This window comes from Galendromus occidentalis, unplaced genomic scaffold (genome assembly GCF_000255335.2).
Source record: "Galendromus occidentalis unplaced genomic scaffold, Mocc_1.1 scf7180000075629, whole genome shotgun sequence".
Classification (NCBI taxonomy): domain Eukaryota; kingdom Metazoa; phylum Arthropoda; class Arachnida; order Mesostigmata; family Phytoseiidae; genus Galendromus; species Galendromus occidentalis.
In genome coordinates, this window is record NW_003803619.1 from 270,053 (window position 1) to 282,261 (window position 12,209).

At 50.6% G+C, this 12,209-nt stretch overlaps 1 protein-coding gene across 1 annotated transcript; it reads left to right on the forward strand.

Annotated features, from left to right (window-relative positions):
- The first annotated feature begins 131 nt into the window (after positions 1-131).
- On the forward strand, positions 132-11,701 carry LOC100907636 (short stature homeobox protein 2). The gene is made up of 7 exons (XM_003737868.2): positions 132-276; positions 5,328-5,445; positions 5,574-5,703; positions 10,220-10,457; positions 10,566-10,702; positions 10,779-10,970; positions 11,482-11,701. Exons 1-7 carry the CDS (start codon positions 132-134, stop codon positions 11,551-11,553), a joined length of 1,032 nt encoding a protein of 343 aa, XP_003737916.2. The 3' UTR covers positions 11,554-11,701.
- Positions 11,702-12,209: the final 508 nt, after the last annotated feature.

Genomic DNA, 12,209 nt, shown 5'->3' on the forward strand with positions numbered 1-12,209 from the left:
TGGAATCTTGAGGGTCGTTTCCGTTTGAGGCGGCCGACTGACTACTCAGCAATAAATTGTGACTACAGCGCCGAGTGTCAAGTGTTCCATCCGACTGAGGAGAAGAAAAACTGACCTTCGTGATTATGAGCATGGAAGAGCTCACGGAGTTCGTTTCTAAAACCTTCAAAGACACATCTGCGGATCCGCCGCAGTCTTCAAGGTGTCTTTCATTCATGGCACAGAACCTCGCTACGCCATTCAAACGAGAAGAGGAAGAAGACTCGAAGGATTCGAGTGAGTTGCTGTACACCTTTTATTAAATGAATCGCTTTAATACGTGGGAGGAATCGATTGCCTGACCCGCGCGATCTATCGAGGGCACCGTGACAGCTGATTCCTGCACTGTTTAGAATTCACCAACGCCGCGCTGTTGCCGGAAAATTCACCTGTTAAGGCTTGTGATGCTGCCGTGCACGACAAACAGTCGTAAATCTTCCTTAGCTACTGTTCGGGATAGTTTTGAGCCCAAAGGTCAGGCAACAATGTCCGAGAGTACTCATGGAGAACTCGACGGCGATTTCGCGACCCTGTTCGGGGAGGTCGCCCCGCGTTCGTCTCGAGAACTGCAGCTGGAATCACCGATCGGGTTCAGATCGCGGAGCAGAGCGGAGTTCACTTGGGACTGCGGGAATCCGAAGACAATATTCTTGGTATTCGTCTCTGCCCGCGGAAATTCCTTCTCCGTATCATGAATGCCAGCATATCAGCTGAAATATCAGCCTCCAGCGAGTAGATTCGGATACAAATCCTCCGAAGGCGTCTGACTGTAGGTCGCAGCATCATTCCGACTCGTGGGTTCCGCCCACTCGGCCTATCCCATCACATTCATTCTCGGCTCGATGGGATTGAGAGACCCTGACTCCACTTTCCGGGCCCGCCCGAAAAACTGAAGCGGATCAGCTTCAAGCAATGTCATCATTGCCCTGAGGATTCACTGCCTCGATTCCTCATCGAAAAAAAAACTCACAGAGGAACTTCCATAAGTTCTCGAGTCGCGTAGAAGAGGGAAGATTCGCCTGAGATATGTTTTTCCATTTGGATCGGGGTAGCGGAAAACCATGAAGTAGAGCTGGTGAGACACTCAGCGGCATCTCATCGACAAAAGTTCTAGTATGGTACACATTTCATGACACAGGTCACGAAAGATGGCCCGCTCAAGCCTTTGCCAGTCTGTGTATTGATTGAATCTCCTTCATTCAATGCATCGCACCATTGTGGTGCTCATTCGTTCATCGCCTTGATCATCGCAGGGACAGCGATTCATTCAGCTCATTCGCTGATTTCCAGCCGTAGGGGCGAGCAGCAAGTCGAGCGTTGTTCATTGCTACCACTTGAGGGCTGCAGCCAGCAAGGAGCGACATGGGCTGGTAAACGTGCCTGTTCGTTCGCTTGTTTGCGAGACCTGGTATTAGAGAAGGCTCGTAGCGTAGCTTACTTGAGGATATCTTGTTCGTAGTAACGAATCGGCCGTCCTGTTCGGCGATCGCTCTCTTCTCAGTTCGTATGCTTGTTGTGACCGTAGATATTGATAGCATAGCTTCAAGAGGCTGTGGGGAGCGTGTGAACCATGTCGCTGATTTTCGAGTGGTCTCGGCGACGTTGTGACGGCCGTCAAATCCTTTATCCAGATTATTAGAGATAGGATTTTTTTCCAGATCGGTGATTATCGGTGATGTTTTCGACATGGATATTGATTGTGAGGACGAGCCCTCCCGTCGATTCGTGTTTTCCACCTGGACAGTTTTCTGATTTAGTCTCGAGAGAGGTTCAATTGAGCTCTCCTTCTTTGTTGGGCATCCTTCCATCCCAACTCGATGAGACGGGATGGAATTCGGTATAAACTTCGTTAAAGTTTTCATGGAGCAAAAGGATTTTCGGAGCGAGGTGTGACCTTAGCCTTAGTTCTCTTCGTCGGGAACTTTCGGAAAGTTAGAGGAGTTCCCCTCCCATCGAATCAGTGGGCGACGGGTACACAGTACGAATACTTAGGAAGTTTCCCAACGAAAGCTGACCCTCGGTCCGAGGTCTCCGAGATAGCAAACTCACACATGACTGCGCATAATGTCGTAAACGCTGTCCAAGACGGGAGCTCGCCACTCGCAGCACGGCAGCCAGCTGCGAATACCGAGAATCCTCCGGGCAACGATGATGGTTCCCTCCGATTTTTCTCTGCCGAGACCTGAAATGACTTCCTCGCTCGGCGAAGATCCTTGACGCCACGGCCAATTGGAGTCTGATGCGGGATATCGTGCGAAGAGTCAAAGCCCCGACTCTTTCGGAGCAGAAACTTGGAGGAAGGGGGTGGTCCTTCATGAAACATTGCCGACCGAAATCCGGCGTCGAATCCGGGTCCAGAGTATCGAAGAGAATACGGAAAGGATAGTCATCACTTAGGGCGAACACGACATAAAGTCATTGACCCGGCTGTCCAGTGAATAAAATGTTCCTATGCTCTACATGGAGGAAGGCTGCCTCCAAGCAGGAGAAGAAGCGTATACTCCTTCTTGAAGGGAGTATACCATGAGAGGTGAAGGGAAGAGGGCATTCCACGCTTCGGGTATGGCTATCCGACGATGATTCTTGTCGTATCGTCCCTTCAGATTCGAAACGTTGGGACTGGTGTCTCGCCTGCGTTGGTTGAAGGGGCACCCACGTGTGCGTCGCGATTCGGATAGTGCTGCGGGAACAGTGAGGCGCGAGATGAATGACGGATACTCATCTTTATACCGGATCATCGATCGCTGGACGCCCCTTATTCGAGTCGAATGAAGATTCGAAGGCACAGGAGCTGTCGAGGCTGTTCGGCCTTCATGGCACAACAGCAAGAGCACATGTACAGGGGTGCAGGACAAAAAAAACAACTCGAAAATGCGTCTCTCAACACACCGAGGTTAATGTGTGGAACTGTTTGTTTTTTGAGATTCGCGTACGATAAGGACTCCGGTCGCAACCGGCCGTCGCTCAGAGACGATGTGTCAGTTTGTCAGTCAATGTTCGTGAGTTGTATTCCCTAAGTGAACCGTCAATTCGACTTTGAGTTGTGGCCTCGCGCGCGGAGAAATTGGGTGACGATTCCTTCACTCGGAAGGGTTTATTGCCGATGTCAAGCGAGCAAAGTGCTTTTTGCGCCGTGGTCCCTCCTCTCCACATTTTCACACTTTTCTTCTTGTGGACGACTACGAAAATCGACAGCTACTATTTCTCAATGAGTGGTTGGAAACACAAATTCCTGGCCCTTCTCCGCAGAATGAAGCGATCTTGATAGACTGCATGATTCGTTTACTCATGATTCGCGCGCGGATCCTGTGTGGAATCGAATGCAGCGGGCTGCAGTTTGAAAGGTGCTTTGTTCTGGAATCAAACGATCGATCGAGCATTAGGTGCGAGACAGAACGAGTGTTTCGACACCCGAGTGGAGCGGCCCACGCGAACGCAAGGACGCGGTCTCGCTCCCCCCGGAACCGGGCGTTGTGGGGAATCGGAGAGGTCTGAGCGGATGTAGTCAGAATGAATGCTGCTCCACATTCTTGCTGCTGCGGTGAAGATTGAATTAGCGACGCTATCTGAGACGCGGCCGTGCTCACTCCATTGCTGTCTTTGCGTGTTCGCTGTGACGATGAAGTCGTTTGGGCCAATTTCGGCTCTACGAAGAACATCGGAACGGCGCACCGAGAGATATAGAGACCTAAAGGAGCGAGCAACCTGCGGAGCCAGCGGACGAGAGCAGGGGAGGTTCGTGTTTTTACTGCGGACTTGATTAGCTTCTCACTCACAGCAGAGTCGAGGAAGGAATCACTGCGAACCAAATACGATGTGGCTTGTCACGTCCTACGCACGGATGAGTTGCAAGGGTAATCTCGAAATTAGCACATGATTCCGACCCCAAATTGAGAAGGATGGCAACAGACCAGCGGTAGAGACACGTGCCAAGCGGTCTTGCAGGGGTCGGTCGTCTTGCCTTCGCAGTGCCCGCTGGAGCCGACATGTACATATGTGTATCATTCGCTTCGTACATCAGTCTGATCGCAACGCTGCGCTTGTTAGAAGCTGTCCGGTACCGTGAGTTGAGTTTTGACTCTGAATTTCGGTGTGAGCGTAACAGTCGCGATTCCGAGAATGCTAAATTTTCTACGGCGGAGCTCTCCGGAAGAAAACTCGGGCGAGAAATTATTTTCTCCATCGGCGATGGACTCGTCTTCCCGAATACAATCGTTTAGGTCTTTGTAGCCATGCATAACCCCGGCCGGCGTAACTCACAAACGCCTTGAAGTTCACTGCACTTCATCTTCCGCAGAGGAATCTCTTAAATTGAATTTACGCTTTGCGCTCGAGTACCGTCTCAGAGACAAACTACATCACATAATTCTCTCGAAAATGTCTCGTTGCGACCGGGGAGCGATAAAGCGCAGTTCATCTCCGCTTGTTAAACAGTCCTAAAAATGGAATTCAACTCGCGCGCTGTTGAGACGCAGAACGAGAACGGGGGACCGATAGAGAACTCCGAGTCGCGAGCGGGACTCGATAGAGAGGAACAACGGGAATTAAGGAGAGAGTGAGCAATGACACTTTGACGCTCAGAATTCGTATTGGATTTCACTTTCGGACCCAATGGCGACACTTTTAAGAAAATGAAATTTCCACTCCCAAAGTCGTCGATGTTCAGAGTCACTGGATCGAGTCGGGCGACGAAGAGCTTTGAGTAGGCCGAGGGAATCGCTGTGCAACTGCTTTTCAATCGTCGGATGCATGGGAGAGCGGATGAGCGTCCGGGCGGAGAGGCGCTGCTCTTACTCTCTTCGAAAGACTATCCCGATAACTAGGTTTTCAGGATTCTCCTAAAACGATTTTCACCGCACTGATAAGTTTCACCGATTAGGTGTCCAACTTGTCGATAGGGTTTCGTCCCCGCAGCACAATATGAATCGCGCCAACTCAAAACGTCTCCCATATCAAAAGTTTTCGTCGATTTTCCTTCTGAGATTGATACGACATCCCCCGCCGCTCAGGACTCGATAGCACCTGTCGGAACGCATCATTCGCCAACCAGTCTTTGGTGCAGCCGAGTGCGAATCTAAATCGTTACTGAAGCGCGGTCGCGAATAGATCGAGTGAGATGTTCTTTTTTCGCCGATGCCTCTCTACTCGGACCCGCCTCGTGCGTCGATGGGGGTAGAGGGGAGGGACCATCGAAGCTGGAATTCAAAAACACGATGCACCCGATGATGGGGAGGAATACTGTTAGGCTCCTCAATTCCTGATAAAAACTCCACAAATCGAATTCACAGGGGATTGTTTCTCGCGCGAGGACGCCATTTCGCCCCGACCGTTGAATCTCAAGGAAGCATCTTTCTCGCATCGCGATTTGAAGGAGGCTAGAAATAATTCCGGGGTGAAACAGAGAAGGTGAGTAGATGAGGAAACTTGCCTCTATAGCATGCCCTTTCGCGCATCATTAGTAAGTAATCCCTGGAGTATTTTCGAGAAAACTCGACAGCATGACTTTCTCGAGAAAATGTCTTTGTCTCGCGCAGATCACGCACTAACTTCACATTGGAGCAGCTGAATGAGCTCGAGAAACTTTTCGATGAAACACACTACCCCGATGCTTTCATGAGAGAGGAACTTTCTCAGCGTCTAGGCCTGTCGGAAGCGAGAGTACAGGTGAGTTACCGCGACCAATCTATTTTCAATCTTCGGGACTGCAGCCCGTCGTGGTAGAAACCTTTCCAATTACCTTCGAGTTTGAAAAGGTATGAAAATCACGTACTCGAACGGAATCGATCCTATCAAGAGAACGAATATTCTCGACTCGTCGTCGTCTCAGGGAATGCCAAGGTGGATCAAGAACTCGGGAGAAATGAAAGGGAGCTGGATTTGCTGCGAAAGCTATGTCCGCTTAAGTACAGGAGCCACAGCGGAGCTTAGGACTAACTTGATTAGGTTGAGTGGATGAAGAGCCAAACCAAATAACACCTCACTGATTACCCAGGACGCTCAAACACGCGCATACACACGAATTCACTGACCAAAGACGAGACTCCTTCAATCAATGGTCGACGAGCTACACGCCACGACACAGTACATGGTAGTCGGTCAAGCACTGTGATTGACCGGGATCATAGTCAAGCAGCGAGGAGCGGTGGTCCCCTTCGGCTTGTTGTTCCCCCGAAAAATCGTCGCTGGTGGTAAGATTGAAAAAGACCTCCATTCGAAACTTTCTCTAGCCTGTCGAGCTGGGACTCCGTAGTACTGGAGACAAATCTCTTCAGCCACCCGCGATGGATAGAGATGATGCGGAGTAGGGGAATTTCGGTAAGCGCATTAGGGTGTTTGCTTCCCTTGTTTAGACTGAAAAGGGACTCAGAAGCTTGTTACGGTTGTCTTCATTTGGTTATCGAGTTAGAGTTGTTTGACTAGAATCAGACTTCCGAGTCACTTGCGGGAGGATCGGGGACAGAAATGAGTGGGTACCCGGAAATCCCAGCAGTCTCCACAGTTCCTCTCTCAAAATCGCGAACGAGAGAATGGAACAGACTCGATTCCGGGGAAGTTCGGGGCGAGTTTTTCGAAAGCTGGAAACCTCGAATAAGTCTCCGACCGTTCACGAGTCACGACTTGTGTGAATTCACACTCGGCCCGCCCCGATCGCGGGAGGGATACTACGGCAGGACTTGGGAGCGGACGGAAGACGGAATCCTCGGCGAGATTTAATACTCGTCGAGCTGTCTGAAAACTGCTATTGGTAGCGAGCGGCGCGACGATGGCATAGATGATGATGATAGTGATGGTGGTGGCGGCGATGGTAGCTGTGGTCGTCTCTTCAGACATACAGGGTCGGTTCGCATTCGGCAATTGCTTGCCATGGTGGGGGTCGGAGGTTTAGGGTTGAATGTTCGTTCTTTTTCGTTTCATTCCTCTGGATTTTTCTTCCGTTGCTCGCTCGGATCGTTCGCTCTAAATGGTGCTAATATATAACAATACAACGGGTTGGACCTCGCTGTCTCTGATTCGCCAGCCCGCCCGCCCGTTCGGCCGCTTCTCCCTGCGAGCGCCGACTGGTTGGCTGGCCAACGCCAAAGTGGATGAAATTCTGACAGGCCGCACCGCGCATAGGCTGCACACTTTCGAACCGTCAACGAGACAACTCGAGGGAAGCGAACAAGGGAAGTCCAAAGAGATTTCAATTTGAGGAGGCCTTCTCCTGTTCCTTGCTGTTCTCGAGCTTCGATGTGATTTACGATTTGTCCCAAACACATCTGACCGCTTGAGTCTTGAATAAGTTGTGTCAGCGACTCTTGAATTTCCAGCAACAGACGTGCCGCTTCGCTGAGAAGATGAGGGGCAGGAAGCGGGCTGATCCCAGATGATACAGCGCACCGGCTGATGCACGCTCCTCGCGACTTCGCAATCTTCCAATATGACGATGAGAAGCGAAGATTTCGCCTCCCCACACTCCGCAGAAGTTTCCTCTGGCCCCGGATCGACGCTGAGAAAATTAAATTGAAAAATGCCCCAAGTCTTAATCGGTGCTGAAATTCGTTTTGATTCGTTCCGGCCCCTTTTTTCTTGGGTTCATTCAGTGACAGCGACATGTTGGAGGTCGGGAGAGGCCGAGACGACATCCATTCTGCGGTCATTTAGTCGCGTCCCGTTAGCTCCCATTGGCTCTATTGTAATTTGGCCACAAAGGGCTCAGCCAGCAACAATCTCCTGAAATGGAATCCTGCTGTGAAAATCTTGGCCTGCTGAGAAGTTGGTCGAGGATGAGAGATTCGGCGGCGGCGGAGATGGACAGACGGGGTCGGCGGGGAGAAGCGAGGAAAGTAGAATTAGGAACAGAATGGTAGACGGGATGAGGGGCAGCTAAAGGATAACGATAACCGGACAACGACCCACAGCCCGACCTCCACTGAGACGACTATTAAAGAAAGAGGAAAATTTTTCAATTGTCGCCGTTTGTTTCTATGGACGCAAAAGGATGTCGTGATTAGATTAAGCTCGAGTACGGCGCTTGCGGTGCCAAGCATGGAGAGGATCGACGATGGAAGTCTTTCGACATCGTGCTCTCCTCGTTACTGTGACGTGCAGCAAATTTCTGAACAAAGCTCCCCTTTTTCGGCGCTCTCGCTTTTTTTCGCTGTCTCGTGTGATGGAACCACTCGTGGACCGAGCGTTGCGATCCACGATAGCTCGAAAGAAAACTACTTCGTCAAGTCGCATCAGAGGAGCTAGCGGAAACCATTTCCCGGTCAATATCGAAGGCTACGGTCCCGCTCGCATTCCCTCAGAAAGAGCTCAGCGATCACAGCATCGATAATCACTGTAACAGGGTGTTCGAGGCAGAGAGACGGAGACCCAGTGGACGATATTGATCACTAGTCTCCGAGGGATAAAGCTGCTGCAGTGGCATCTCCTAGAGGAGATGGCGACAAACGAATGGAGCGGCGAATCTCGCATAAAGTAGAGACGGGTTGTTGTTGTTGGCCAAACAGATTAAGTGAATTATTTCAACAGTGATTGTTTCCATTATCCAGAGGAAGTGGGATTCTGAGGCGAAACTAATCAACACATCATTTATCTTACTCGTTCCTTCCGCCTCGATTCTCGTCTACAGCAGAGGATTCGATTGAGGAAGAAGAGACCTACTCAGCCCTGGCTGATACTCCTACATAGTAGATAGCAACAGCGCCGGAACGCTATTCCTTCGAAGGCGATTCTTCGAGAGCCGATGACGTAATCAAATCCGCATTGCACCGATGTTGAGCGCGGTTGTATGTTCCGACATGAGCTGGATAGCGGGATTTCCCCATTCCCTGGAAGTGATTTCCCCATTCCCTGGTAGTATCGTGATCTAAAACCAGGAACGCGAGCATTCGGCTCTGAAAATCCTCGAAACAGCAGAGCTAAACCGGAGGAACGAGGAGCCGACTCGGCAGCTCGATCGCTTAGGAGACAAGGAGTATCACAGAGCCTTCAATGGGACGAATGCGAAGACAAATCAATCATTACCGTCCCTCGAGTGTCGATGGGCTGCTTTGCTTGCCGCGACCGAGTTACGAAATAGAGGAGGGGAGTAGAGATACAAGATGCCGGTCCGCTTGCCGTTGAAACCAACCCGGTCGGTGCTCTGCTCCACTCACTCGGTCGTCCATGCGTCCGTCCGTCCGTCGGCCAACCAGCCGGCAACTTCGCTCAGGCTAAGCTCGCGAGCCGTCGCGCCAACCATAAGGCGAACTTTCTCAGGGGATCGATTTGAGAGATTGCGTCCTCGCCGCGGAGGAAAAATACATCTGCACTCACTTGCCACGGGAACGAGCGAGTGAAACAAGTGCTACAGGCCTGACAACAACATTACAAACTACTACGATTTCCTCAGGGACCGAGTGTAACAATTTGTCACACTTGCAAACTGGCACCAGCCCTGTTTCCGAAGGCGGAACTCGTAACGTGCAGAACTGGTGTCGCTCGGACTAGTCTCTCGTTTTCCGGAAAAACAATCTTTCACTGGGAGCATAAAAAAACCGCGACTCGCTCGGTTCCTCGCATGCTCTCGCATGGATCTAGTGAGCTAGCGGCAGCGTGTTCGGGAGATATCGGGAAGCGGGTCTATCTGTGTACGTCAAGCGGACAGTATGTCTGTGTGTCTCTCAGTCGGAAGAAAGGAACGCAGACATAAAGGGAAAAAAAAACAAGCGAACAATTGCGGGAAAGGACGTGATTTGTTCGAGCGGAATGCCATCAGCGAAGTTATGATATTAAGGAGACATAAATGAGCAGCATTGCGACATCGAGAAGTGGGGACGCATTAATGCTAATCGAATTGTCCCGAGCTCCCGGACTCCGCTCGATGCCATATGGGTCAAGTGGGCGTGGTGGGGGCGGTACCAAAAATCAAATCAGAGCGATACAAAGAAACCCATAAATCTCGATGAAATGGCGAACAGGGAGAGCATTGATCTCTCTCGAAAACGCTTCCAAAAAACTTGAGTCACCGACAGAGTATTCAGCGGTCACGGTGATAAGCTAACGGCTCTATCGAGTTGATGTGATTTCGGAGCAATGAGCGAGCGTGATTCTGAATCCCGAGGTACACCGAGGCGTCGTCATCTTCGTGGGCTTCCGTCGATAGGGGTGTCGATTCAATGCGGAATGAGCTGAAACTCTGCTCTAATTTCAGGTCTGGTTCCAAAACCGGAGAGCTAAATGCCGGAAGCATGAGAGTCAACTACATAAAAACAAGCTGAATCATCTGCCAACGGTATCTGCGCTGAGCTCGATCGGCTCCATGCCATCGCTGACACCGCTGGCGCAATTGGGGTCGTTCCCGGTTATCGGTGCTCTAGGTCACGCAAAGACTCTGCCGAAGGACATGCCATTATCGGCCTTCGTCAGCGTGAACTCTGCTCGAGAAGCAGGTGAGGCAGATATTCAGCGTACAGCGGTCTTCGTTCGATCTGGGGTTATTCCATCTCATATCTAATTGGCTTTGCTCGATGAAAGATTAAAGCGGAAGCTTATTCCAGAGGGGAAATTTCCACCGTCGCCACCGTCTGCACGATCTCCGACGCCTCCGTCGACGTCCTGTCCTACGAAAGTCGGCAATTCAGCCTCGACTTCCTTGTTCCACGCCCTTCCAAGCATTATCGAATCTTCTTCCAAGGTGGGCATGATTGCTTCGTGTCAGTATTCGAGCTCGACATTGAGGCGAATGAATTCTAATCTTCTGAAACTTCCAGCAATTATCCTTCAACTCGCTCGCGCAACCTCTGCCATACGAGCATTTACTGGCAGCCGCCCAACACTACGCTCTGTTAATGAATGGGCATGAGCGTTGGGGCGGATATCTCAACTTGAGTCTCAGTCCTCTGGCCATCAACGCACTCTTGAACCTCGACGGTCAATCTAATGCTTCGCTCGCCAACAGCATGGTGCGTATATCGGCGAATGATCGGAGGTGATCTACGCTGAGGTGATCCTACCGCGTCTCCAGAACGTTCACGACATTTGATCTGTTCATCATCGTGTACAGCATCCTGCACGATCCGAATTGACGGCGATTCCGGGGAGCAGGAGTGCTCCCGTGGATCTGTGACGCTGACACGAGCGATATCGCATCACTCCCGGGAAGAACCCTAAACAGTGAAACTGTAGCTTCGCTCCCGTCCGCTGATTTCACAGAAAACTCAAAGATTGCGATAGCGCCTATAAATATACGTTCTTGTTTCCGGCAAAATCAAATTACGCATTTATAGCCGCCGGAGTGATTTATATGCGATAGCCATTACAACCAGGTGTGGAAGAGAGCCCAAATATCACGTTATGGCCCCTCTCTAGCAAATTACAACCTTCGAGCAGCTATTGATTTATAAGAGCCAATACAATGATACGCCTCAATCGCCGACGGTCGCAAGAATCTCTAACCCTGCCTCGAATTTTCAGACGAACCTCCAGAGCGAGACAACAGGAACCGATCTCCGAATTAAAACTAAAGCTGCGGAATCGAATTTATGACACCCGTGGGAAAAACGTTCGTTCTTGGGTCCAGACAGCCTGGACCGAAGGCATGCACGAGGAGAGCAGACGAGGGATGACGCTCCAATTCCAGAAGACGAAGTTTGCGTCGATGACGATGATGAGGACCAGGAAAAATGAAGGGTCGGCCCTCAGGAATGTCATCTGATTCGGGAGCTCTAAACGTATTTTGACGTGGACTACCGGGGCCGCTCGATACGTCTTTGTCAATTTGCGGCTCAAGAACCCCTCGACTAAGCGTACGTAAACTGTAAAATGAAAATTAGTCGAGACTCTCAAGGCTCAGCGATTCCGTGAGGCGCTCTGCGGATGGCATGCAAAATGTAGCGCTGCTGTGTAGGTACTCCAAGCATTTTGTCACGTTGATATTCTTCTAGCTGTTTACTGAACCACCGAGCGAGACAAATCTGAGGTTCCCATTGTACAGATAAGTTGTTTCGAAACTAAATGGTGAGGGACGAGTTCGATGTCGGTGCGCCTTCTGGCCTGTCACGTCTCGGACAGCAATCATACCGAGTGGGAAAGACATGAGTACATTCGAAGATGAGCGTTGGAGTCGGAGAAGGCTCATGTAAACCACATTGTAATCAAAAACAAAGATAGTTTAGAAGAAGAAAATGTGAAACGATGGTTTG

Bases quoted from the DNA above. Each gene is read 5' to 3' on its own strand.
- LOC100907636 (XM_003737868.2), top strand. From the start codon at position 132: ATGGAAGAGCTCACGGAGTTCGTTTCTAAAACCTTCAAAGACACATCT. The intron at 277-5,327 runs GTGAGTTGCTGT...TCGAATTCACAG, and splicing joins AGAAGACTCGAAGGATTCGA to GGGATTGTTTCTCGCGCGAG. The intron at 10,703-10,778 runs GTGGGCATGATT...TGAAACTTCCAG, and splicing joins TTATCGAATCTTCTTCCAAG to CAATTATCCTTCAACTCGCT.